A 25071-nucleotide genomic window follows, 5' to 3' on the forward strand; every position below is an offset into this window, starting at 1 on the left:
ATACAGGTAGAACTCGAGAATATTATATTAAGTGAGATAATCACATAGGGAAAGACAGATACTATATGATATCACTTATACGTGGAATCTAAAAAACTAATACAGATGAACTTATTTATAAACAGAAACAGACTCACAGCCATAGAAAACAAGTTTATGATTACCAAAGGGGAAAGGGAGGGAGGGATAAATTAGGCGTGTGGGATTACAGATACATCCAACTATATATAAAATAGAAAAAGAACAAGGATTTACTATATAGCACAGGAAACTGTATTCAATCTGTAATAAACTATAATGGGAAAGAATGTGTAAAAGAATATATATAACTGAATCATTTTGCTATACACCTGAAACTAATAATATACTTTTTTGCTATTGCTAAGTCACTTCAGTCGTGTCCGACTCTGTGCGACCCCATAGATGGCAGCCCACCAGGCTTCCCCGTCCCTGGGATTCTCCAGGCAAGAACACTGGAGTGGGTTGCCATTTCCTTCTCCAATGCATGAAAGTGAAAAGTGAAAGTGAAGTCACTTAGTCGTGTCCGACCCTCAGCGACCCCATGGACTGCAGCCTTCCAGGCTCCTCCATCCATGGGATTTTCCAGGCAAGAGTACTGGAGTGGGGTGCCATTGCCTTCTCCGAATAATATACTTAGTTGAAACTAATACTTCAATTGAAAAAGGAGGATGTTTTGCACTTGATTAATAAATATACTTAACTTTCTAGAAGTTAATACTTCTTTCCAAAAGTATGAAAGAAGCTTAAAGATATAATTATTTGCCAAAAAATATAATGTCTAATTGATCAGTGATTTTTGTACATAACAAATAATAGAATCAATGACTAAAGGAAGTAACTATAATATTCTGATTTTTATAGTAGAATTTCCTAAACGAGAAGATATATTTACTTTCAAACAAGGAGAAACTGTTGGACACAGTGTTTTTAGATTAAGAGAAAATCCTTGGTGATATTTTTATACCAAAGACTATTAAACACAAATTCATTAAGGCACTAGAAGGAGCACTTTGACATGAAGGAGATCGGACTTAGTGACCACCATAAAAAAGAGAAATCAATATATAGTTCTTGAGCCTGAAGTGCTAACAATAGTTCTATAGAGAAAATGATGCTGGAAATATATGTGATATCTTTGCTCCTTTTAGATAAATAATTGGAGATAACATAACATGCTGGTCATCTTCTGTTTTCTCCTTCACATTCACTTTTTTACCCTTATCTTCTGTCCTAGGAGGTGACTAATGTAGACTTTTCTAGTCAGATGTCTGGTTTCTGGTTGGGTTTAGTCAATGGGAAAAAGCCTGGTAGGGAACTAGATGACCTAGGGAGAGTGAGTTATCTGGCTGTGCTCCTCTGTGAAAGCCACATTTACCTCTATATGAATTTCACTGTCTATATGGTTTTCGTTTTCCTGGTTTTGGTAATTTCTTCTTGGCTCTTTCCATCTTGGGAACGGTAATGGTTCTAGGGAACGGCACTATTCCTTATGATAATTCAATGCCCTTTCCACATCATTGTAAATAGTTCTTTATTAATCTCTGCCTAAAGTATTCTGATCTTGGTGTGGTATCTTCTTCCTGCCAGGGCCCTGCCTAATATACATAATGGAATTTAGTGGTAGTTGGAAGAGAGGAAAGAACCACCAGTCTAGGAGATCTGGATATTAGCCCTGGTCCTGCCTTGACTTGTGAGAAACTATAATCTCTTTTGGGCTTGCCTGGTGGCTAAGATGTTAAAGAACCGCCTGCAGTGTGGGAGACCCGTGTCCAATGCCTGGGTCAGGAAGATCCCCTGGAGAAGGGAATGGCAACCCATTCCAATATTCTTGCCTGGAGAATCCCATCGACAAAGGAGCATGGCAGGCTACAGTCCATGGGGTCGCAAAGAGTGGGGCACGACTGAGCGACTACACAACTACTACTATAATCTCTTTTACCTTTTGACAGGTTAAGAGTAGTAATGTGCTGTGTAGGTTTGTCATGACTTTCCTCCAAGGAGCAAGCATCTTTTAATTTCATGTCTGCAGTCACCACCTTCAGTGATTTTGGAGCCCAAGAAAATAAAATCTATCAGTGCTTCCACTTTTTCCCCTTCTATTTGCCATGGACTGATGGGACCAGATGCCATGCTCTTAGTTTTTTGAATGTTGAGTTTCAAGCCAGCTTTTTCATTCTCTTCTTTCACCCTCAGCAAGAGGCTCTTTTTCCTTTTCACTTTTACCTCAGTTTGCCAAGCAATCTGCTGCATAAAGTCTCAGAGCCTGTCAGTTTGTAGAGGATCAAGGATGGAAATCAGGCATGCCGTTGCTGCATTGCCTTCCAAATTACTTTGATATGTCCCCTCTTCTGCCTTTTAATGGTGGACGTATTAATAAACTTCAGTACACCAGAAGTTTTGGAAAACTTGTTTATACAGAATTACAACAGAATTACTGCCCTAATCTTAGAGTTTCCAATAGTGGAGAGGTAGAAAAATACACTTACAGTCTTACCACATGCTTTTTCAGGAATTTGCATACTAAACATTCTATATAGTTGTAGTGTAGCCTCCCAGGCTCCTCCTTGGACATAATTCCAAGTGTGGTAAGTGTGCGAACTACAAACCCTGTGAGCAAGAGCACCCAGGGACAGATAAAAGAGAAGATGAACCACCTTTAAATTTGGGAGGGAAAAATAGGAGCAAATCTATGCCTCTGTGGTTCCAAAGGGCTACACAGAGCCTTGTGGAGGGCATACTAGCCACCAGACAGTTGTGTTAATAAAACAAAATTGTGACCCTTAGTAGATGATAATTTGGAGAAGAAAGATTAGATGCCTTCCTACTATTATTCCACTGATTAGTGTCATCTCATAGAACAATTTGTTTGTCAATATTTTAAGAAAGCTGAACCATTCTGTAGCTACTAATCAACTTGGTCTAATATTGAAGTTTCTGTTTTTGATGTTGCCCATGTCTAGAAGTTTGTTCCAAAGGCTTAACTGTTAAAAAAGTTTGGATTTGAACTATGATTACATAAATGTTTTCTATCACTGCCACTGAAGAATTCTATGCCTTTGCTGTGAATTCCCTTCAGAATGGCAGTGAGATACCCTGTCATATGCTTAGGAAGCTTCAGAGCAGTGCTACCCAGTAGAACGTTCTGTGACAGTGGAGATGATCTAAAATAAAGCATCTGTTGAACATATGTGACTGGTGTTACTGAGGAACTGAATTTTTAATTTAAATATAAATAGCCATAGTTAGCTAGTGGCTACTATGTTGGATAGGAAGGCTTCAGAGGCAACTTTAATATTAGTATTTTTGTAAGTGACCAAGAAACAAAGTGACCTTTTGGACTTTTTCAAGCTGCATGTTAAACATTCCTTTAGGGTTTAGTTCTATATCTAATATCATTTTCATTTGTATCTCCATTTAGTTCTGTAGCCTATCAAAATAATAAAGTTATTAAGAAAAGCTTATTCTGAGCTTTGTGCAACTTCAAATTTAAGATGGTAGGGAAATATAGTATTAAGGTTGGGAGGACAGTGCTATCCCACTAGCGGCCATGTAGAAATGTGTGTGTGGGCTTTGTGTTGTCACAGTGACTGGTCATGGCTGGCCTTTAATGCTTGGGGGCCAGGAATGTTAACTGTAGTGTTATCCTGCTTAAAATACCCATAGTGCCCTCACTGAGAAGTACTGTTGGATTTTTTTGATGGTAAGAGTTATATTACAATGAGAAATCCTAGTGTCCAGAGGCTTATCTCTTCTCTGAAAAATTCAGATAATTTTTCCCTGAGAAATTTGGAAGACATTCTCTAAAGCTTCTGGCTATGAGATTTTTTTTCTGTTCTGTAGCCTATGGTGTTGTGAATCTAGGAGTTCTTTTCAGCACCAACCAATTAGTAGAACATTTAGATGTTGATGTTGGAAAACACTGAAGAGCCTTTTTGTCACTTGCTTAGCGCAGAAGCAGTGAAACTAGAACCTTATCCAGTGTGCATGAAAATCCACAGGGCGGATTGATAAAACTGTTCTGCAAATGAATGGAAGCAACAGAGGTCTAGTCATTGTCAAGTGAGTCTTCACCCAAACAGGGCGCACCTCACTCTGCTTTAAAAGACCTGTCAGTCAAACTACTCGGAGTAGTATGTGGAGACATGCATGTATTTATAGAATATATTTCCAGATTTAAAGGCCACTTTCTTCCTGTAAGAACAAAGTAGAAAACTTCCAATGCTAAGTGCTGTTGAATGATTTTACTGCTATTTTCTGTTACGGTCCCTGGAACTCAGGTGTCTGTTTTCCTGGGAAGGAGCCTTTCACTTGATAAATGAGCTGGAAAGAGAGGGTTTTATATCAGTGTGAGTTTTGGAAAGGACTAGTGGTTAGTAAAGGTGATAAAATTGCAGGGATCAGGAAATGATGCTTTCAGAAGCAATCCATGTGGGCTATTAACAGAGCCTACAAACCTTCAAGATTGTTTCTGGGCCAAGTTTGGGAAAAGGTGTGTCATATGTAACTGTCATAGTAGCCAGAGACCATTTCTGATACATTCTTGTTTCTTGTGTTGCAGTGCTTTTTCCCCCCCATTTCTTGTAACTATGGGTGGTAGATTCATAACTGTATTAATGTCAGTTTTGGGGGTATATTGACTTTTCCTTGTTTTTCCCCTCAGTGCCATAGAAATGGCAGAATCCTTATCTTATTCTAGCAGAATATAATCTGATTTAATCTTGCTTAAAGGCAAAATATAATTAAAAACATATGGAAACCTGAAAAGATGTCATGTTTTATAAATATACTTTCTTAAATATTGAACTTTCACTAAGTAATTTTTGCTGAAGATCCAATCAAGAAAGAATATTTTTGGGAGGAGATTTCAAATTTCTAATGCAATATTGTTGTTTTTATACAGTATTTGGTTATGCTTACAAGCTTCTTAATTGCCTTCAGCTGATAGCATTATTAATGCAGCCTATTTCAGATTGATTAGGTACGTAGAATTTCTGCTAGTTCCCTAAGGGCTGCAGTGTGTGTGTTAAAGGTAGAATCCCTTCAATGAAAAAATTATGCAAATCAATAATAACAAAATCTTACTTTTTTTTCTACAATGACAGATTAATTTACTGAATTAGTTTTTTTAGAATGTGCTTTTAAAAATGTTTCTTTGGAAGGAGTTCTAAATGGGTTGTCTATCACTCATAAATTGCTGCTATATTGATTCATGACACATGGAGAGTGTCTTTGCAGGGTAACTACAATCTTTAGAGACCTCACTTTCATTTTCAGTGGTTTCTGCAAATTTAAGGTGAGGGTCTCTCATCATTATATATTTGTCTATTTTTTAAATTGAGAAAACTGACTTTTATGGTATCCTATTTTAAATAATGTTTAGGTTCTTTGTTCTCAAAGTTTCTTAACATTCATGTGGGTGAATGTTGAATAGTATGCATCATATTTCTTTGACAGAATAACTTGATTCGGGTGGAAAATGGTTATATTGGATATATAGTAAGAAAATTATTAAATTAAGGAGGGAAAAACCTAGTGTCCTGAAAATAATCTCTTGGACAGTGATAATCAGAGATCTAGGGAGATAGTTAAAGGATTCTTTGACCTTGTTTTTGTATTATCCACTTGGCTCAGAATTTTACCATTTTGTTATGTTGCCCATGTCCCCTGAAGAGAAACAATGAAATATTCAACTTATTGAATCTCTTAATTCAGAAATATGTTGAAAAGAAATTAACAGTGTATAGAGATTTTTAAACTCTGGTAAGATTTAGAGCTTTTGATTGGCCCTTTTTTATGCCCTTTAAAAGAGTCCATTATGATTTTATAGCAAGATGGAGACAATGATTGTGATAATGTAGTATATGGCAGTTTCTATCATAGTGTTTCAATGTCTCTGATACACATAATAAAGAATTCAATAAATGTAAGTTGTTGTCTTGTCTTTTCTTTCTTTTGTTGAAATGTAAAACAGTCACTTTTTTGGACAATATTATATAATTTCTAAAGTTATATTTTTTGTCACAATTCAGACAAATACATTTGTATTCTGCCAAAAAAGGGAAAACCACCTCAGTCCTCAGACGTTAACTAGAATTCAAAAGTAGCATGCCTCCTACGTACTTCCCCCTAGTTCTTTGAGTGGATTTGGAGGACTGTGTAACCAGGTCCTGCTCTGTGCTCAGGGAGAAAAATGTGGAAGTTATAATTGCTGCTGCTGCTGCTGCTAAGTTACTTCAGTCGTGTCCGACTCTGTGCGACCCCATAAACGGCAGCCCACCAGGCTTCCCCGTCCCTGGGATTCTCCAGGCAAGAACACTGGAGTGGGTTGCCATTTCCTTCTCCAATGCATGAAAGTGAAAAGTGAAAGTGAACGCGCTCAGTTGTGTCCGACTCTTAGCGACCCCATGGATTTCAGCCTGCCAGGCTCCTCCGCCCATGGGATTTTCCAGGCAGGAGTACTGGAGTGGGGCGCCATTGCCTTCTCCGAGTTATAATTGCACTATCCCCCAAATGACCTAAATAATCTATTCACCTTTAAGAAATCTATCTTTGAATAGGCATTGATTCTAGTTGATGAGTATCTGAAAATAGACTTTTGATTATAGAAATAAAACATTTTTCTTTTTAATGCATTTTAGTGTGCTTATGTTTATGTCTGGTATTAAGAACTGTCTATGAGCCTTTATTTTTATCTTGTAATGCTTTAGCAATAAGTGCTTTACAGTAACTGAATGATGCTAAAGCTGAAACTCCAGTACTTTGGCCACCTCATGCAAAGAGTTGACTCATTGGAAAAGACTCTGATTCTGGGAGGGATTGTGGGCAGGAGGAGAAGGGGACGACAGAGGATGAGATGGCTGGATGGCATCACTGACTCGATGGACGTGAGTCTGAGTGAACTCCGGGAGTTGGTGATGGACAGAGAGGCCTGGCGTGCTGCGATTCATGGGGTTGCAAAGAGTCGGACACGACTGAGTGACTGAACTAACTGAACTGAATTTTTTAAAATGTGTAAGTTAGTATAAATAATTAAAAATACGACATTTTTCATGGACTTTTGAATAGAAGAAAACATTTATGATACTTTATATTTCTATGAAGACACAACTCAAGTATAATTAGGAATATTTTAGGTAAATAGTTGTGGGAACCTAATATATATTTAATTTCCTCAGATATTTTTGAAACATGGCTATGTTTAAATGTTTTGCTATGGTATAATGCCTGGAATTCACTGACACTTGTATTTTGTTCATTGTTATACCATCTATCCTCAGTGTATATATGTTTTAAAGAAACATACACACATTCCTAGAGTCTACATTCTCAATGAAATACCATGACATAGTTCTGTTGAATCTAATTTCACTGAAGCAGTAGGTGTTTTTTGATACACTATAATATTGACAAAATAGCTTAAAATTTCTCCCATTTTGTTTGATTACTATTATTCATTATGATGGCAGATTTTTTATGTTAGTAATTCACATTATATAAATATAAAATGTAATATTATTTTAACATTGTACAGAGTGGAAAATCTAAAATCTGTTGATTCTAAGTCTAGTCTCGGTTTTCAATCTACTTCAACTTCAGTTAACTCCTGTGGTGATGAGTCATAGTCCTTATTTTTCCTCTCTGTCTCTGCATTGATTGTTATCATTAATATCAAAACATTTCCAGTTTTCATGATTAGTTATGTATATCAAATTTTTGTAAAATGCTATAGAACATTACTGATAGATCCCATAAGATTCAGTTCCTTCTTTGCATATTATACTTCCTGCCTAAGTGCTGATGGGCTGTGGAAACAATGACTAACATGAAGCACTGTATGCTGAATTCCCAGACATAAATTTAAAAATAAATTATATTCATGAAAAGTATGTAAGGCATGTTTCTGCTAAAAAAAGGTCCTGGGAAAAAAATCTGAGTTGAATCAAGGAGATGGAGAACTAAGTAAAGAATGATTCAGAAGACAGATATATATATATGTTTTTAATCTTTGGGCATTTAACGTATTCAAAAAGCTGATGTATGAACAAATACGTAGATCATAAATAGAAGTGTTTCAGACGTGTTTCCCAGGTGGCACTAGTGGTAAAGAACTCACCTGCCAGTGTAGAAGATGTAAGAGATGCAGATTTGATCCCTGAGTCCAGAAGATCCCCTGGAGGAGAGGGACTCCAGTACTCTTGCCTGGAGAATCCCCACGGACAGAGGAGCCTGATGGACTACGTCCATAGGGTCACAAACAGTTGAACACGATGGAAGCAACTTAGCATGCAAGCATACATGATTAATTTAATTAATAATAATAAATAAAGAACTTCCTTGGTGGTCCAGTGGTTCGAAAACTCTGTTTTCCCAATTCAGGGGACACAGATTTGATCCCTAGTCAGGTAACTAAGATCCTGCATGCTGCACAGCCTGGCCATTAAAAAAAAAAGAAAAAATAATACTAATTCCTGACATTTTACCATTTACAGAATGGTCTCACATATGAAATATGGGTAATAGATTGCTGAGAGGCTCATACGTTTCATATCTGAGAAAACTTGAGGTACATTGTTGCCTAAAGTAGAATTCAAAATTGGATCTTGCTCTAATTTCAAGTAATTTTTCCAACTCATGTCTTTTTCATAGTTGATTTATAGCAGAGTTGATGCTATTTATAGCAGCATCCAATAAAATAAGGACAGTGCCTTTTTAAAGGACAGTGTCCATATTTGGGCTTCCCTAGTGGCTTAGCAGGAGCAGCAGCAGCAGTGGCTCAGAGGGTAAAGAATCTGTCTGTAATGCAAGAGACCTGGGTTCAATCCCTGGGTTGGGAAGATCCCCTGGAGGAGTGCTTAGCAACCCACTCCAGTATTCTTGCCTGTAGAAGCCCCATGGGCAGAGAAGCCTTGGATCGTAAAGAGTTGGACATGACTGAGCGGCTAAGCACAGCACAGTCCATATTTTATTGGAAATAGTAAAGTTTTCAAAGGAGAAAAGTTGTTACAAGTCTGTCACCCTTTTATTTACATCTTTTAAAGTTTCAGAGTGAACTTGTTCCTTTCCTATTTTTTTGTCCTTGTATTTTAGGGATGCTGCCACCAGTTGGTAGCAGTGTAATATAATTATTCTGAATGCTGTGTACATTTACTGAGATTCAAGGAGTTGCTGTCGATTCAAGTTTGTCCACTTATTCACTTAAGTGGACATTGAGCATTGCTAGGCATGGGAGTTAAGAATGAAATTTTTATTCTTTATATGTGGTTTCATTCAAATTTAAAATTTAAACAAATTTTGAATAAATGCCATTTAAAATATTTCCCCCCAAATTTAATAATACGAATATATTTATTTTCACCAATCCTTTATCATTCTTTTAGTCAGCCATTCTGACTTTAATTATATGTATAGTTCCTGGTGACTGCATTTAATCTTAATGTATTTTGACTAGATGAATATAGTTCCATGTGCTTATATATATTCTTTTTCAGATTATTTTCCCTTATAGGTTATTATAAAACATTGAATATAGCTCCCTGTGCTATACAGTAGATTCTTCTGTTTATTTTATATATGATAGTATATCTGTTACTCCCAAACTCCTTATTTATCCCTTTCACCCTTTCCCCTTTGGTAACCATAAGTTTGTTATCTATGTCTGTGAGTCTATGTCTGTTTTGTAAATAAATTCACTTGTATCTTTTTTTTTAGAATTCCACATATAAGTAATATCATATAATATTTCTCTTTTTCTGTCTGACTTCACTTAATCTGATAATCTCTAGGTCCATCCATGTTGCTGCAATGGCATTATTTCATCCCTTTTTATGGCTGAGTAATAGGCAGCTAGATAGATAGATCTCACATCTTTATTTATTCATCTGATGATGGGTATTTAGGTTGCTTCCACATCTTGGCTATCATGTATAGTGTGTTGTAAACATGGGGGTACATGTATCTTTTCAAATTATAGTTTTCTTCAGCTATTCGCCCAGAAGTGGGATTGCTGGATCATATGGTAACTCTCTTTTAAGTTTTTTAAGGAACCTCCGTGTTGTTCTCCGTAGTAGCTGCACCAGTTTACATTCCCACCAAGAGTGTAGGAGAGTTCCTTTTTCTCCACACCCTCTCCAGAATTTATTTTTTGTAGACTTTTAATGATGGCCATTATGATTGGTATAAGGTGATACCTCATTATAGTTTTGGTTTGCCTTTCTCTAATAATTGATATTGAGCATCTTTTCATGTGCCTGTTGGCCATCTGTATGTCTTCTTTGGAGAAATGTCTGTTAAGGTCTTCTGCTCATTTTTTCATTGGGTTATTTCTTTTTTTTTTTTTCATTGGGTTATTTCTTTTGATACAGAGCTATATAAGATGTTTGTAGATTTTAGAAATTAAACCCTTGTCAGTTGTATCATTTGCACATATTTTCTCCTATTCTGTAGATTTTCTTCATTTTCTTGATGATTTCCTGTGCTGTGCAAAAACTTTTAAGTTTAATTAAGTCCCATTCATATATTTTTGCTTTTGTTTCCATAATTCTAGGAGACAGATAAAAAAAAATCTTGCTGTGATTTATGTCAGAGTGTTCTGCTTATGTTTTCTTCTAGGAGTTTTAGAATAACCAGTCTTACATTTGGGTCTGTAATTAATTTTGAGTTTATTTTTGTATATGGTATTAAAGAGTGTTTTACTTTCTTTCTTTTACACATAGCTTTCCAGTTTTCCCAGCACCACTTATTGGAGAGAATTTCTTCTCCATTGTATATTCTTGCCTCCCTTGTCATTTACTAATTGGTCATAAGTGCATGGGTTTATATCTAAGCTTTCTATCTTGTTCCATTGATCTGTGTGTCTGTTTTGTGTGTGGGTATGTTCCAGTACCATACTGTTTTGATTGCTGTAGCTTTGAGTATAATCTGAAGTCAGAGAGTGTGGTTTCTCCTGCTCTGTTCTTTATCAAGATTATTTTGGCTATTTGGAGTCTTTTGTGTTTCTATACAAGTTGAAAATTTTTTTGTTCTACTTTGTGAGAAATGCCACTGGCAGTTTGATAAGGATTGCTTTGAATCTATAGATTGCCTTGGTCAATTTAACCAATTAGTCAATTTAGTATGGTCATTTTAACATATTGGTTCTCCCAGTACAAGAACATGGTATATCTTTCCATCTGTTTGTGTCATCTTAAGTTTCTTTCCTCAGCATCTTACAGTTTTCTGAGATCTCTTGCCTTCTTGGTTAGGCTTATTTCTAGGTATATTTTTCTTTTTGATGCCATGGTGAATGAGATTGTGCCCTTAAATTCTCTTTCTGATAGTCGTTAGCATATGGAAACAGCAGATTTCTATGTATTAGTTTTGTATCCTGCAACTTTGCCAAATTCATTGATAAGCTCTAGTAGTTTTCTGGTGGCATCTTTAGGATTTTCTATATGTAGTATCATGCTATATGCAAACAGTGAGTTTTACTTTTTCCTTTCCAATTGGGATTCCTTTTATTTCTTTTTCTGATTGTGGTAGTTAGGACTTCTAATACTATGTTGAATGAAAGTGCTGAGAATGGACATCCTTGTCTTGTTCCTGATCTTAGAGGAAATGCTTTCAGCTTTTCACCACTGAGTGTGTTAGCTGTGGGTTTGTCCTGTATGGCCTTTATTATTTGAGGTATGTTCCCTCTTTGCCCACTTTTTGGAGTTTTTTAAGTCAAAAATAGATGTTGAATTTTATTAAAAGCTTTTTCTGCCCCTATTCAGAAGATCATTTGTTTTGTATTCTTCAGTTTGTTAATATAGTGTATCACATTGTTACAGCATATCGAATCAATCACATTGATTGATTAGTGGATATTGAAAAATCCTTATATCTGTGGGATAAATGTGATAAACTTGATCATGATGTATGAGCCTTTTACTGTATTGTTGGATTCAGTTTGCTAGTATATTGTTGATGATTTTTACCTCTGTGTTCATCAGTGATATTGGCCTATAATTTTCTTTTATCTTGTAATAATTATAATGGACAAGAATCTGAAAAAGAATATATGTACATTAAAAACCAAATCACTTTGGTGTACACCTGAAGCTTCCACCACATTGTAACAACTATACTTCAATTAAAAAGAAAAAGACTAATTGGACCTTTAACTGGTAGATTTTTACAGTTTTCAGGCTTTTAGGCTTATTTTACATATAAAAATGAAAATGCTTTTTTTCCCCCTGGGTTGAATGTTTTCCATAGTGAACTCATGCTACTTTTGCAGCAGTGACAAATCATGTAAAGTAGAAAGTGAAAATCGTCAGTAGTTATACTGCCAAAGGAGTCCATTGCATGCTTTTTAAAAGCGTCTTAAATTTTATTTTATTTAAAACTTCACTGACAATTTTAAATTGTGGGAAATTTTACATAATGTTAAATTTACCATCTTGACTAGTTTTTAAGTGTATAGTTCAGTGGTGTTAAGTACATTCACATTGTTGTGTAACCAGTCTTCAGAACTTTTTTTATCTCACTGAAGTGCTATGTCCATTACAATTCCCCTCTCCCCTCCTACCAGCCTCTGCAATGACCCTTCTACTTTCTTTCTCTATGACTTTATCTACTATAGATATCCCATGTAAGTGGAATGATGCAATAGTATGTCTTTCCATGACTGACTTATTTCACTTGTTGTTAGATAATATCCTCAAGATTCATCCATATTGTAGCATGTGTCAGAATTTCTTTCCTTTTTCTCACTGTATGCTTTTCAAAAAAAAAAAAAAAAGCTAAAGTATTAGCATATTATTCCTATTTTTTAAGCCTAACAACATATTGCAGGTATCTTCTCGAGAACATCAGTATTTATATACCATTGTGTATGTATCATTTCCATTGCTACCAAGAATGGTGTTCTGTCCCACAGATGGGGAAAATAAGACTTGGAGGTGAGTGAGTACCTTTCAGTTTATAAGTAGCAATGGCAGGGACTAAATTCAGTTTTGCTTGATTCTAGAGGCAGCTGAAGCATGGTTTGTATAGATAAAGAATGTGATTATTGTAGAAAAATGCAGCAGTTTTAAAGACAAATTTCTGTGTAGCTAAAGGACCTGATGTGTGCTTTTGTTAATGGAACTTGGATTTTATAGTTGCAGCAGACACAAATATGTGTCTCTGGAAGCATCTCCCAAGTATTATATTGTATTACATTTTCTCTTAAATCACTTATATCTGTGTTAAGAATGGGTATTTCTAAGGAGGCAGCAACTATGCTAATCAGAAGTGTATTTTCAGTGGCCTTTCAAAAGGCCAGAAATAAAAGAGCAGAGAGAAAATTATGTGCTTCTTGTCTGAAGGATAATGAAAAGTGAAAATCACTTTTCAGTGAGTTACATCAGATATCATAATTAATTTACATCAGATATCATAATTATGTAATTACATAATTACATAATTAACATAAGTAATGTAGCTCTAAAAATTTTAGAGCTAGAAAAGTATCAAAATAATCTAAACCTACTTCTTAATTTCATAAAAATGAGGTGCTGTTGTGAAATAGCTACCCAAAGTAGTTGAATATGGACTTAGTCTTGAAATCTAAGTTTCTTATTTCTCAAGAATTCTCTCTCAGCTACTGTCGGTGAATGGGGTCAGCTTTTTCCATAGCAAACTAGCTGTTTTTTGCATTTTATTCTCTGAGTGTACTTTGTACAAAGTTTCCTGTCTTATAGTATACTTGAGGTGATTTGGAGGTCTTAATGATTTCCATGTTTATATAATTTTTGAGGGCTATAGATGAACATGGGTTGGAAATGTTTTTGTTACACTGTGAAAGTAGTTGACTTCTTACAAGTTAATTCAGCATTTATCACAAATTCTAACATGCTGGACAGTGAACATGTAGTGTGGGCTGTCAAGACTAGGTGTTGCTCATATCATTAAAATGAAGGGAATTGGAATAGAAGTTTTCTTGAATTTCCCACCCTGATCCATCAAGCTGTTGTTAATGGAATCCATTACCTTTGTGAATTTTGTTAATGGCAGAGACCTAACTGAAATCAGTTCTTTCAAAGAAAGGTCAAATTAACTATAGTAAAGATTATAGAACAGGGCTGGCAGACTATAGTCCACGGGCCACCTGTTCTTCAAGCTAACAATATTTTTAAAAAATATTTTAAGTGGTTTAAAAAAACCAAAAGAAAAATATTTCATGAAACATAAAAATTATAAAAAATTTAATTCCACAGTCTGTAAATAAAGTTTTATTGGAACACACTACATATACTCATTTATTTATGTGTTGTTTATGATTACTTCAGGTGTTTCTTGAATTCCTGTTTTTGCATTCCAGTCCCCTATAATGAAAAGGACATCTTTTTTGGGTGTTAGTTCTAAAAGGTCTTGTAGGTCTTCATAGAACTGTTCAACTTCAGCTTCTTCAGCATTACTGGTTGGGGCATAGGCTTGGATTACTGTGATATTGAATGGTTTGTCTTGGAAACGAACAGAGATCATTCTGTCGTTTTTGAGATTGCATCCAAGTACTGCATTTCAGACTCTCTTGTTGACCATGATAACTACTCCATTTCTTCTAAGGGATTCCTGCCCGCAGTAGTAGATATAATGATCATCTGAGTTAAATTCACCCATTCCAGTCCATTTTAGTTCACCGATTCCTAGAATGTTGACGTTCATTCTTGCCATCTCCTGTTTGACCACTTCCAATTTGCCTTGATTCATGGACCTAACATTCCAGGTTCCTATACAATATTGCTCTTTACAGCATCGGACCTTGCTTCTATCACCAGTCACATCCACAGCTGGGTATTCTTTTTGCTTTGGCTCCATCCCTTCATTCTTTCTGGAGTTATTTCTCCACTGATCTCCAGTAGCATATTGGGCACTTACTGACCTGGGGAGTTCCTCTTTCAGTATCCTATCATTTTGCCTTTTCATACTGTTCATGGGGTTCTCAAGGCAAGAATACTGAAGCCAGGCTTCAGCAATATGTGAACCGTGAACTTCCAGATGTTCAAGCTGGTTTTAGAAAAGGCAGAGGAACCAGAGATCAAATTGCCAACATCCGCTGGATCATGGAAAAAGCAAGAGAGTTCCAGAAAAACATCTATTTCTGCTTTATTGACTATGCCAAAGCCTTTGACTGTGTGGATCACAATAAACTGTGGAAAATTCTGAAAGAGATGGGAATACTAGACCACCTGACCTGCCCCTTGAGAAACCTATATGCAGGAAGCAAGAGTCAGAACTGGATATGGAACAACAGACTGGTTCCAAATAGGAAAAGGAGTACGTCAAGGCTGTATATTGTCGCCCTGCTTATTTAACTTCTATGCAGAGTACATCATGAGAAACGCTGGGCTGGAAGAAGCACAAGCTGGAATCAAGATTGCCAGGAGAAATATCAATAACCTCAGATATGCAGATGACACCACCCTTATGGAAGAAGGTGAAGAGGAACTAAAAAGCCTCTTGATGAAAGTGAAAGAGGAGAGTGAAAAAGTTGGCTTAACGCTCAACATTCAGAAAACGAAGATCATGGCATCTGGTCCCATCGCTTCATGGGAAGTAGATGGGGAAACAGTGTCAGACTTGCTTTTTTTGGGCTCCAAAATCACTGCAGATGGTGACTGCAGCCATGAAATTAAAAGATGCTTATTCCTTGGAAGGAAATGACCAACCTAGATAGCATATTGAAAAGCAGAGACATTACTTTGCCAACAAAGGTCCATCTACTCAAGGCTATGGCTTTTCCAGTGGTCATGTATGGATATCCAACCAGTCCATCCTAAAGGAGATCAGTCCTGGGTGTTCTTTGGAAGGACTGATGCTGAAGCTGAAACTCTAGTACTTTGGCCACCTCATGCAAAGAGTTGACTCATTGGAAAAGACTCTGATGCTGGGAGGGATTGGGGGCAGGAGGAGAAGGGGACAACAGAGGATGAGATGGCCTGGATGGCGTCACTGACTCGATGGACGTGAGTCTGAGTGAACTCCGGGAGTTGGTGATGGACAGGGAGACCTGGCATGCTGCGATTCATGGGGTTGCAAAGAGTCAACACAACTGAGTGACTGAACTGAACTGAACTGAACTTATGATTACTTCTGCACTAAAATGGCAGAATTGAGTAGCTGCGAGAGACTGGATGGTCCCATGGAATCTAAAATATTGACTGTTTCTTTGTAGAAAGAGTGCTGGCCTCTGTTAAAACATCAAGGTTAGTTTATGTTTTGGAGTACTATGGAAATTTGTGACTTTCTTTGCTTACCAAAAACTCTAGCTGAATACTGCTACATTTCTTGAAGGATTCTCTACTGTTTTTTCGTCATAATCCATTCATGACCATTTTTCATGACTTCCTTTGCTTATTTTCCAGTGGTTCCTTTTGCCAGCCAGGTGAACAGACTGAAACCACACAGGTCTGTGGTTTTTCTAAAGAAGCTTTCTACAGAAGGGTATGTTTGGCTTGCGCACCTCTCTGTTTGTTGTAGAAACCTGGATTTGCTTGTGGTCTTTCCACTAGAGCTTTGATTCCAGCATATATAAAATGACCCTCACTTTCAAAGTGTAAAATGAACAAATGCATTTATTGTTAGATCCATATTCATGGGAAGAAGATCTTAATCTTTCATGTTTTTACCAGCCATTTTTTTTTCCACCCTGTATGCCCCCCGTCCTTTACCAGGCATTTTAATAATATTAGTTACGTTTCTCATGAGTCTTAACTCTATGTCTGGGTTAGTTGATGTATTTTTCACTGGTTAACTTTAAACATTTAAACTGATGTCTCTTTTTACAATACTGTTCTGACAGAATCAAAACATCAGTGGTATTCCACCTCTTATAAAAGTTATTTTCCCCCTCTCTCCAGCTGTGGTTACTTGATATCACTTTTTTTGGAGCTCATGAAAGCAGGAAGTGACCCTCCTACTTCATAAGAGGTCTGAGTTTTGCAGCTACTGAGAGCTTTGGATCCTGCCACCATTGACCTGATTCTTTTCAAATATAGCAGAGAAGTTGTCTGTCTAGAAATAATCCCTATCTCAGGGTTTGGAGTTGGGTAAAGTAGATCTTCTGTCAGATTTCACCTTGCCTTTGGTCATAATTATGCTTTTGTGCTTGGTGAGGATGATTGTTAACTTTCTTGAAGAATATATAGCACTGGTCTTGGTCCATGGTATTGAGTTGAACAGTTCCTGTCCTGTTTTGTTATCTGGTTGGTGCTTTATGCTGCTGTATCTTGGTTTATTAAACATTTTGAAGTATGGTGAGCACACTCATGCAAGGAGATGGGCTAATGCTGTTAGCATTTTCTTCAGTCAGAGAACCCTTTTTGCAGTGGAGTCTTCTCGCATATGGGAGGGCCCATGTGATAATCATGTAGACCTGTAAGCAGTGAAGGATGACAGAACATGAAAAGGAAATACTGAGGCTGATGCAGGCTGGAGTGTGTTGGTAGGAAGCATGGATAAGCAGTGACTTCTTAGGTAACCTTTGTTCTCCCTTAGAGTAAATGGAAATTGGAATGAGGCATACTATTAAGGCATTTTCACTTAAGTGACTTGTTGGTGAGGAAGATGAGAAGAGAGGCAGGAGGGAAAACCCCATCTTTTCATTTCTGGAATAATAGAGTGAGCATTTATAATCCAACCCTGGGCATGGGGTTTTAAAATGTGCGATAAAGTAAGTTATTCTATCTGTTGGAAATATGATGTAAAATATATGGTACAATTATGGTAAATGGTATTCAGGTTTAAGAGGAAAGTATAAAGTTGGAGCTCTGTTCATTCTTTTTCTCTAAGGAGGCAAAGGGCTATGGGCTCACATAGCAGAAACTACTCCAGATAGGAAAGCCATGACGAGGAAACCGAGGAGATCTGTGTTTCAACGCTGAGCTGTCATCTGTAGAAAACTTGGCAATCCCTGTCCAGTCTGTCTCAGTCGTGTTTTGGAAGGAGGGGTCACGTTCAGAAGCTTTATTGCTGGTACACAGATCTTGTTCTCCTAAGAGGTATGATCCACCAGACCATGAACTCACCAGTAAGGAGGGCCTCCAACCAGTCGTTTCTATTGTGTTTTATGAATGTTTGTATTTGTCTGCTCACCCCTATGCTGAGTTACTAGGGCTTGTCTAGAGATGAATAGTGTCTGAACGTTTGGAGAAATTAGACATTCAACGTAAATGCACTAGGTTTCGACAATACCTGCTGGGTTGCTGGTTTCCCACCCTTGAGGTGGGGCTGTTCCAACACCCTAGCACGATGGAGGAGGGGTGATGTGGGCTGGAGGAAAAGGAAGAGCTCCCTGCTGGAAGTCACTTCAGTTTTCTCATCCAGCTATAATTGGCTTAAAGTAGAATCCTGTATTGTTAGAGTTGCGCAGGGTTTAGCGATCATTCAGTTCAACCTCCTCATTTTACCTATGAGGAAATAGGTAACCCACATCTATAAGTGTTCCAGAACTTTTCCCAGCCAGAGAGGTAATGAGTAGTAGTGTTGATTCAACAGGTCTGGTTCAGTAATTTTACTTCTTCCAGCTTGGACCATGAAGGGATAGATTATAGCCCAAATCTGGGACGGGGTTTGGGGATGCAGTGTGGGCAGCTCCTGAAGCAGGCAGTTGCACTGAGGACATTTGTCCCTCGACTGTAGACTGGGAACAGATGACTTGCAAAGAACCTGTGACTCCCGTGACTTGTAAGTGTGTTTTGGGGAGGACTGTGATGTAATTGTTTCTGTGTCTGAGGGGTGCATCTAGGCATACTAGTGAGTCTGCTTTGCTGAGGGTGAGATGAGGCTAGAGAAGACTCCTGGGGAGGAAGGCAGGGGATCTAGTTGAAGGTGCTGTCCTCCTGAGTAAGCTTTGAAGTTACAGTCAGAGGAAACTGCTCAGCCTCTTTGGAGGCCAGATAAGTCGTATCTTCTGTGACATTTGGAAACTGAAAAGTAGAGAGGGGAAGGAGAGACTTAGTGGTTGCTGGGAGAGTGGGGTAGTACACAGTACAAGTCCTTTTACGGTTATAACTTTCTGCACTTGAGTACTTATTTCTGCTTAACTGGCTAGTGCAACTCTCATTTTAAGCCATCACAATGACTTTAGACATTATCCCTTTCATTCTGCTTATCGGTTTAATTTTTCTGTGTACTGGGATTGAACACAGACTATAAAAAGAGTTTTTATAAACTCTGAACTAAAATATTTGACAAACTGCAGAAATGGTTTTATTGGAAAGAATGAACCTAGTTTTTGGAAATGATCTTTCTTATTCTGCTTCCATTTATTGATCATCTATCTGTGGAGGTGGTTAAGCACAAGAAATCTAAGTGAGGCTACTTGGGTTGAATCCTGGCTTTGTTATGTATGGTGTGTGGCCTCAGTCAAGTTACATACCCTCCACACCTCAGTTTCCGCACCTATAACATGAGGATAATACCTCACAGGGTTATCTTATTGGTTAAGTAAGTTATTAATGCATGATTTAGAACAATGCCTGGACCACATTAAGTGCTGTTTACGTACTAGCTGTTGTCACAAACCAGATGTTGATCTAGGCCCTTTGTCACTTAGTTGAGATCAGAGAGATTTAAAAACTTGCTTAAGGTCATCCAGTTAAGGAATGACTTAAACCTTGTCGTCTGACACAAAGCCTGGCTCCTAACCACTCTGCTGGCTTTCTGAGGTGTGGTGAATTCACTTAACTGTGGACTGTAGGTTTTAGAGCCATCTACCCATCTGTCTCGGAGAAGGCAATGGCACCCCACTCCAGTACTTTTGCCTGGAAAATCCATGTACAGAGGAGCCTGGTAGGCTGCAGTCCATGGGGTCGAGAAGAGTCGGACATGACTGAGCGACTTCACTTTCACTTTTCACTTGCATGCATTGGAGAAGGAAATGGCAACCCACTCCAGTGTTCTTGCCTGGAGAATCCCAGGGACAGGGGAGCCTGGTGGGCTGCCGTCTCTGGGGTCGCACAGAGTCGGACACGACTGAAGCGACTTAGCAGCAGCACCCATCTGTCTGTCTGTCTTCTACTTTCTCATTTGGATTTTTCATTATGTTCTTACTTGTGAATCAAATGCATTTCCTTAAAATATCTGTGATTTAAGAGTTATTAAATATAAAGGGTAAAAATAAAACAATTATTCTTAAAATAATGGTGCTCAAATCCATGCTGACAGCACTAAGTTGTGAAACACTCAAAACATCATTTCTTGTGACATCTGATAATGGCTATCAGTATTTCCACATACTTGTAAGTTGTGTGGAAATTAAGACAGCTATTATTGGGAATTTTTAGCTTACTGTTTTAAAACAATCATAATGTTTTAGCCATTTGCACATTTTAATTACCAGGGAAAAAGTATATCAAATTTTCATGGCTCATGGAAAGCTCCCCAGTCAGTACCCTAGATTGAGATAAAGAGAATTAAAGCCCCAGAAGTAAGACAGGGCTGCTTAGCAACAGTGACAGGTGAAGTTGATGGGAATTAACAGCTTTTGACTGTTAGCAGAATGGTGGTGTAATGGGATCTGCTTATGGTAATGAAGCATCGCCTAGATGGCTGAATGTAATGATGCTTTCTCATTCGTTTCATAGAATTATAGATGATGTTGGGCTCAAAATGTTTAAATTTCTGTACTCTTTATACTTCTGATGTTATATTGAAGATTAGAATCATATTGTTTAGTATTGTCAACTTTGTAATTATCTTATGGAGAAACCTATTCCATGGAAAGAAAAGTAGCAAAATATCCCACTACTCCAATAAATCCACTCAAAACATCAATACTTTTCTTTCTCAAAGTAGTTGCAATCTGGGAGAGTATTACTATATTTATAAACTGGAAATTATCCAACCATTTAGGTTGCTGAAAAGAAAAGACTGTTGATAAAAAATTTAAAAATTTGTATCTTGTGTCTGGGCAAGGTCTAAAGAATTGTTGTGTCAAGATGAAGTAACCATTCTTAAGGTTTCTTTAGCCAGGACATATTCAAGATGAAAACAATTGGTAATGAAGAAAAAGATGGCTCAGTGCATGTGGCAATGTGACATAAAAGATTACATCAGATACAGTCTGTTACAGGAATGATCATATGTCCTTTTCATCTGATGTCTGTTTCAGGACTCAGACAAATGAGTTAAAGGTTTTAGATATGCTTTAAAGGATTGTTCTTGCATTACCTGTATTAGGTTTGTTTACAAATCAAATGTGTTTCAAATGGATCACATGTGCACACTATCAAAGGAATGAACATAATGACAAAAGACTATTCTTCCTAAAAATTTGGTTGCTGACTCCTTTCAGGTTATGCTGCTTGGTAATGTTGAGTACTAGGATGAAGTATACATATTTTGAGTTCTTTTCACTCAGAGAAAGAAGAAAATTTATTTTTTCCCTAGTTTTAAACTAACAATACAGGAATGAATGGGAAGAAATAATACTTCTCTTCTAAAAGTCTTCTAGAAAGACTTTTCTAAGGATGACTTTAAAAAAACGGGCAAAGGAGAGCAGAGCCATGACCGTTGCAACTTGAACAGAGATAAGCAGAAGTGTGTGTGCTCAATGTCACATGGCAGGAGGCTGTCCCCAGAGCGGTTTGCTGTCCAGGGAGCTGTTTCATTTTGAGTCTGATAGAGTTTTACTTTGGAAAATACCCGGTTCCCTGCCTACTGCTTCTTTATGGATTATACAGGTAAAATTAAATTTAAAATATTTTCCAGCCATGTAGAATTACTTAAAATACACTATTCTGAATTATTTAAAAATTACATTGGTTATGTTTGTAAATGAAAGTATTTAAAAAATTATTATGCATGAGTTTACTCCTGCTGTATTACTTTGTTGTATATAAATCATGATTAATTTAGCATACATATATACTTAAGGGAAGTTGTCAGACATGTGCTTGTTGTTTCTTGTATTTATTTTGAGCCATACTCAGAGTTAAAATAAACAGCAACTCATATTTAATTCATATTTCGACCCTCTGGTCAAGAAGCTTTAGAGTACAAACATCCGTGTTCAGACTATGCCACAGAGAGAATAAAATATACACACAGTCTACGGAGACTGTAAAACATTTTTGACATTGTGGTGGTGGTTTTGTACATGTGTGGGCCCCATCTTTTAGATGGAGTTGACATGGTGAAGTGAATTGGAGAATTTCAGTTTTTATCCTAAATTTCTGAGTGTAACTAGCCTATTCTTTTTTTAAACTTGTTAACCTTGTTCTTAGCTTCTAGTTTCACTGAGTGGTAAGTTGGTACAAGAGTAAAGTTAAGTTAACCGTGGGTGGTGGTTCTTGATGAGTAAGTAGGGGATTCCCTTAGATTGGATGGGGTGGAAGTGGGGTTGAGAGGTGAGGTGGTAATAGGAGATAAGGGCATGGATCTTTGCTCAAAATTTGTGCAACTAGTTCAAAATTGTATTTCCCTAAGTTTGAACTTTTGGGTTATGGTGACACTTTTCTGACATATTCCTTATAAACTAAACAACAAAAACTTTAGAGGATTTTTCTACCAGGACAGAGACCTATTTTCCGTACCCCAAATAATGACAAAAAGTGCATTTAAATTAAGCACTTACATGTTCTTTATAAATGATCCATTTTACTCTATGGATAGATCTTTGGCAAGATAGCTAATTATGGTGAAAATAAAATTATTGTGAAATTGTTAATAAAATGCAAATTTTAGGCACTTGCTATCTAAAGGACTTTTGTGGTGAATATTTTTTGAAGCTGAAACATTTAGAAGTAATTAATTATTCCAAATACCCAAATACATTTTTTCTATAAATCCGTATTTCCTATTTTAGAGTTCTTTAAACCAAATACAATAATAGTATCTCTCTTTCTCTCTGGATTTTGGATTTCTTTTCCTTTTGACTTTAGTGTTCCAGAAGTTTGTGCTGGGACTCTAAAATAGAATATACTTATTTGTTAGAAGGCTTACATGTATGTTAGAAGGTTCTATGTCTGTTTCTATGTTGAAGCAGGAAGGAATATACTTTATAGACAAAGAAATGAAATTTCTGAAGTCTTACTAGGGAGCTTCACTATACATATATTTTTAATTATAAATTTGTACAATTTTTTCCCCCAAAGGACAGAATCACTAATTTTTAAAATTTTTATGTAGTTTATATATTGCCATTAAAACACTTCTCTGTTGTTTTTAAGTAATAACCCATACATGGTATTTTTTTTTCATGGATGGTATTTTAAAAGACACACACTTTTTTTTTTAAATTTTATTTTATTTAACTTTACAATATTGTATTGGTTTTGCCATATATCAAAATGAATCTGCCACAGGTATACATGTTTTCCCCATCCTGAACCCTCCTCCCTCCTCCCTCCCCATACCATCCCTCTGGGTCGTCCCAGTGCACCAGCCCTAAGCATCCAGTATCGTGCATCAAACCTGGACTGACGACTCGTTTCATATATGATATTATACATATTTCAATGCCATTCTCCCAAATCATCCCACCCTCTCCCTCTCCCACAGAGTCCAAAAGACTGTTCTATACATCAGTGTCTCTTTTGCTGTCTCGTATACAGGGTTATTGTTACCATCTTTCTAAATTCCATATATATGCGTTAGTATACTGTATTGGTGTTTTTCTTTCTGGCTTACTTCACTCTGTATAATAGGCTCCAGTTTCATCCACCTCATTAGAACGGATTCAAATGTATTCTTTTTAATGGCTGAGTAATACTCCATTGTGTATATGTACCACAGCTTTCTTATCCATTCATCTGCTGATGGACATCTATGTTGCTTCCATGTCCTGGCTGTTATAAACAGTGCTGCGATGAACATTGGGGTACACGTGTCTTTTTCAATTCTGGTTTCAAGACACACACTTTTAACATGCTAAATAAACATCAAGAGGAATACTAAGAAAATAAAACTTTAATGTGAACAAAGGATACAGCTCCAGAGGAACTCCAGATATGACACTTTTAAAATTGCTGTATGTACTCTTAAGAGAAAATGAGGTTTAAATTCTTACCAGATTAATAGAGATAATTAAATTAACTAAATTAGTTGTCTGATGTGGTGGGAAGCTATTTTGAGTGTTGTCTTCTATGGTGATTTTTAAAAAATATTTCCATGTTTGCAAAAATAGGTATATTTGGTATATTAAACTTTGATGAGAAGAACACATGTTTTCAGCTCATGGGAGAGTGAATTCTTTTGCATTCGAAAATAAAACTTATTTTGTGTCAGCACAGTTCAGCACAACCACTTTTGTATTGATACTAATGACAGCATCACAGCACTAGAGGGGTTATCTTCCAATAGTAAATTGAGTCTTGATTATTTAAGAATAGATTTATTTTGCTTTTCTGGAAAGTTCTTTTCCCCATGTAGTTTCCATGTTACCCATGTGGTTTCTTCTCAGTTTTTCAGGTCTCTGTTGAAGTCATCTTTTTAGGATGACATTACTTGACTGTTTTACCTAAAATAACCCTCCCATTCAATCACTCCTCATCCTCTAATTCCTCTTATCTTTCTTTATAACATATACCCCCACTGAATGTATTACATATTTGTCTGCCTCACCCTCTGGAATATGAGCTCTACGGAGGCGGGAGTTTGTTAATGGCTGTACCCTTAGAGTACAAAACAGTAGGCTTTCAGGAAATAGTTGTTGAGTCGATTTATGAATCGGGTTTCTTCTAAAAATTACTGTTCACTTACTTTAATATTTTACTATTGTTTTTCTCACAACATTCTAGTTTAACAATAATTATTTTGACCACTAAATTATTTTGAATGTTGATCTCTTCTTTCATTACTAATTTTATCCTGAAATTAACAGTACTCACTTTACTAATAGAAGGGCAGGGTGGCAGCAGGCAAGGTCACAGGCAGGCATAATTGTACATAATTGATAATCCAAAGATCACTTTGGTTTTAGACTATATTATGTGATTTTATGAAGGAGTGTGGAGGACATTAGTCAGTTTTATTCTTCCTTCATTTCCTTTCTTTACATTTTCCTTAGGTAGCATATTAAAATTTGTCTTCATTCTCTGAGCTCAT

At 36.8% G+C, this 25071-nt stretch overlaps 1 protein-coding gene across 8 annotated transcripts in view; it reads left to right on the forward strand.

Annotated features, from left to right (window-relative positions):
* Nucleotides 1–25071, forward strand: part of ST7 (suppression of tumorigenicity 7) — a 267772-nt gene that overhangs the window by 27067 nt on the left and 215634 nt on the right. The window contains exon 1 of one of the 8 annotated variants that reach the window (XM_027539607.1): nucleotides 16447–16467. The exons of 6 other annotated variants lie outside the window; for them this stretch is intronic. Coding sequence is in view for 1 of the 2 variants with exons in the window: in XM_027539606.1 (XP_027395407.1) it covers nucleotides 21695–21707 (13 nt within the window). In the remaining variant the exon portion in view is untranslated. Of the gene's footprint in view, nucleotides 1–16446; nucleotides 16468–21608; nucleotides 21708–25071 lie in introns of those variants that run through there. One more of the 8 variants, XM_027539606.1, reaches the window with a different exon arrangement.

This window comes from Bos indicus x Bos taurus, chromosome 4 (assembly GCF_003369695.1).
Source record: "Bos indicus x Bos taurus breed Angus x Brahman F1 hybrid chromosome 4, Bos_hybrid_MaternalHap_v2.0, whole genome shotgun sequence".
NCBI classification, from domain to species: Eukaryota; Metazoa; Chordata; class Mammalia; order Artiodactyla; family Bovidae; genus Bos; species Bos indicus x Bos taurus.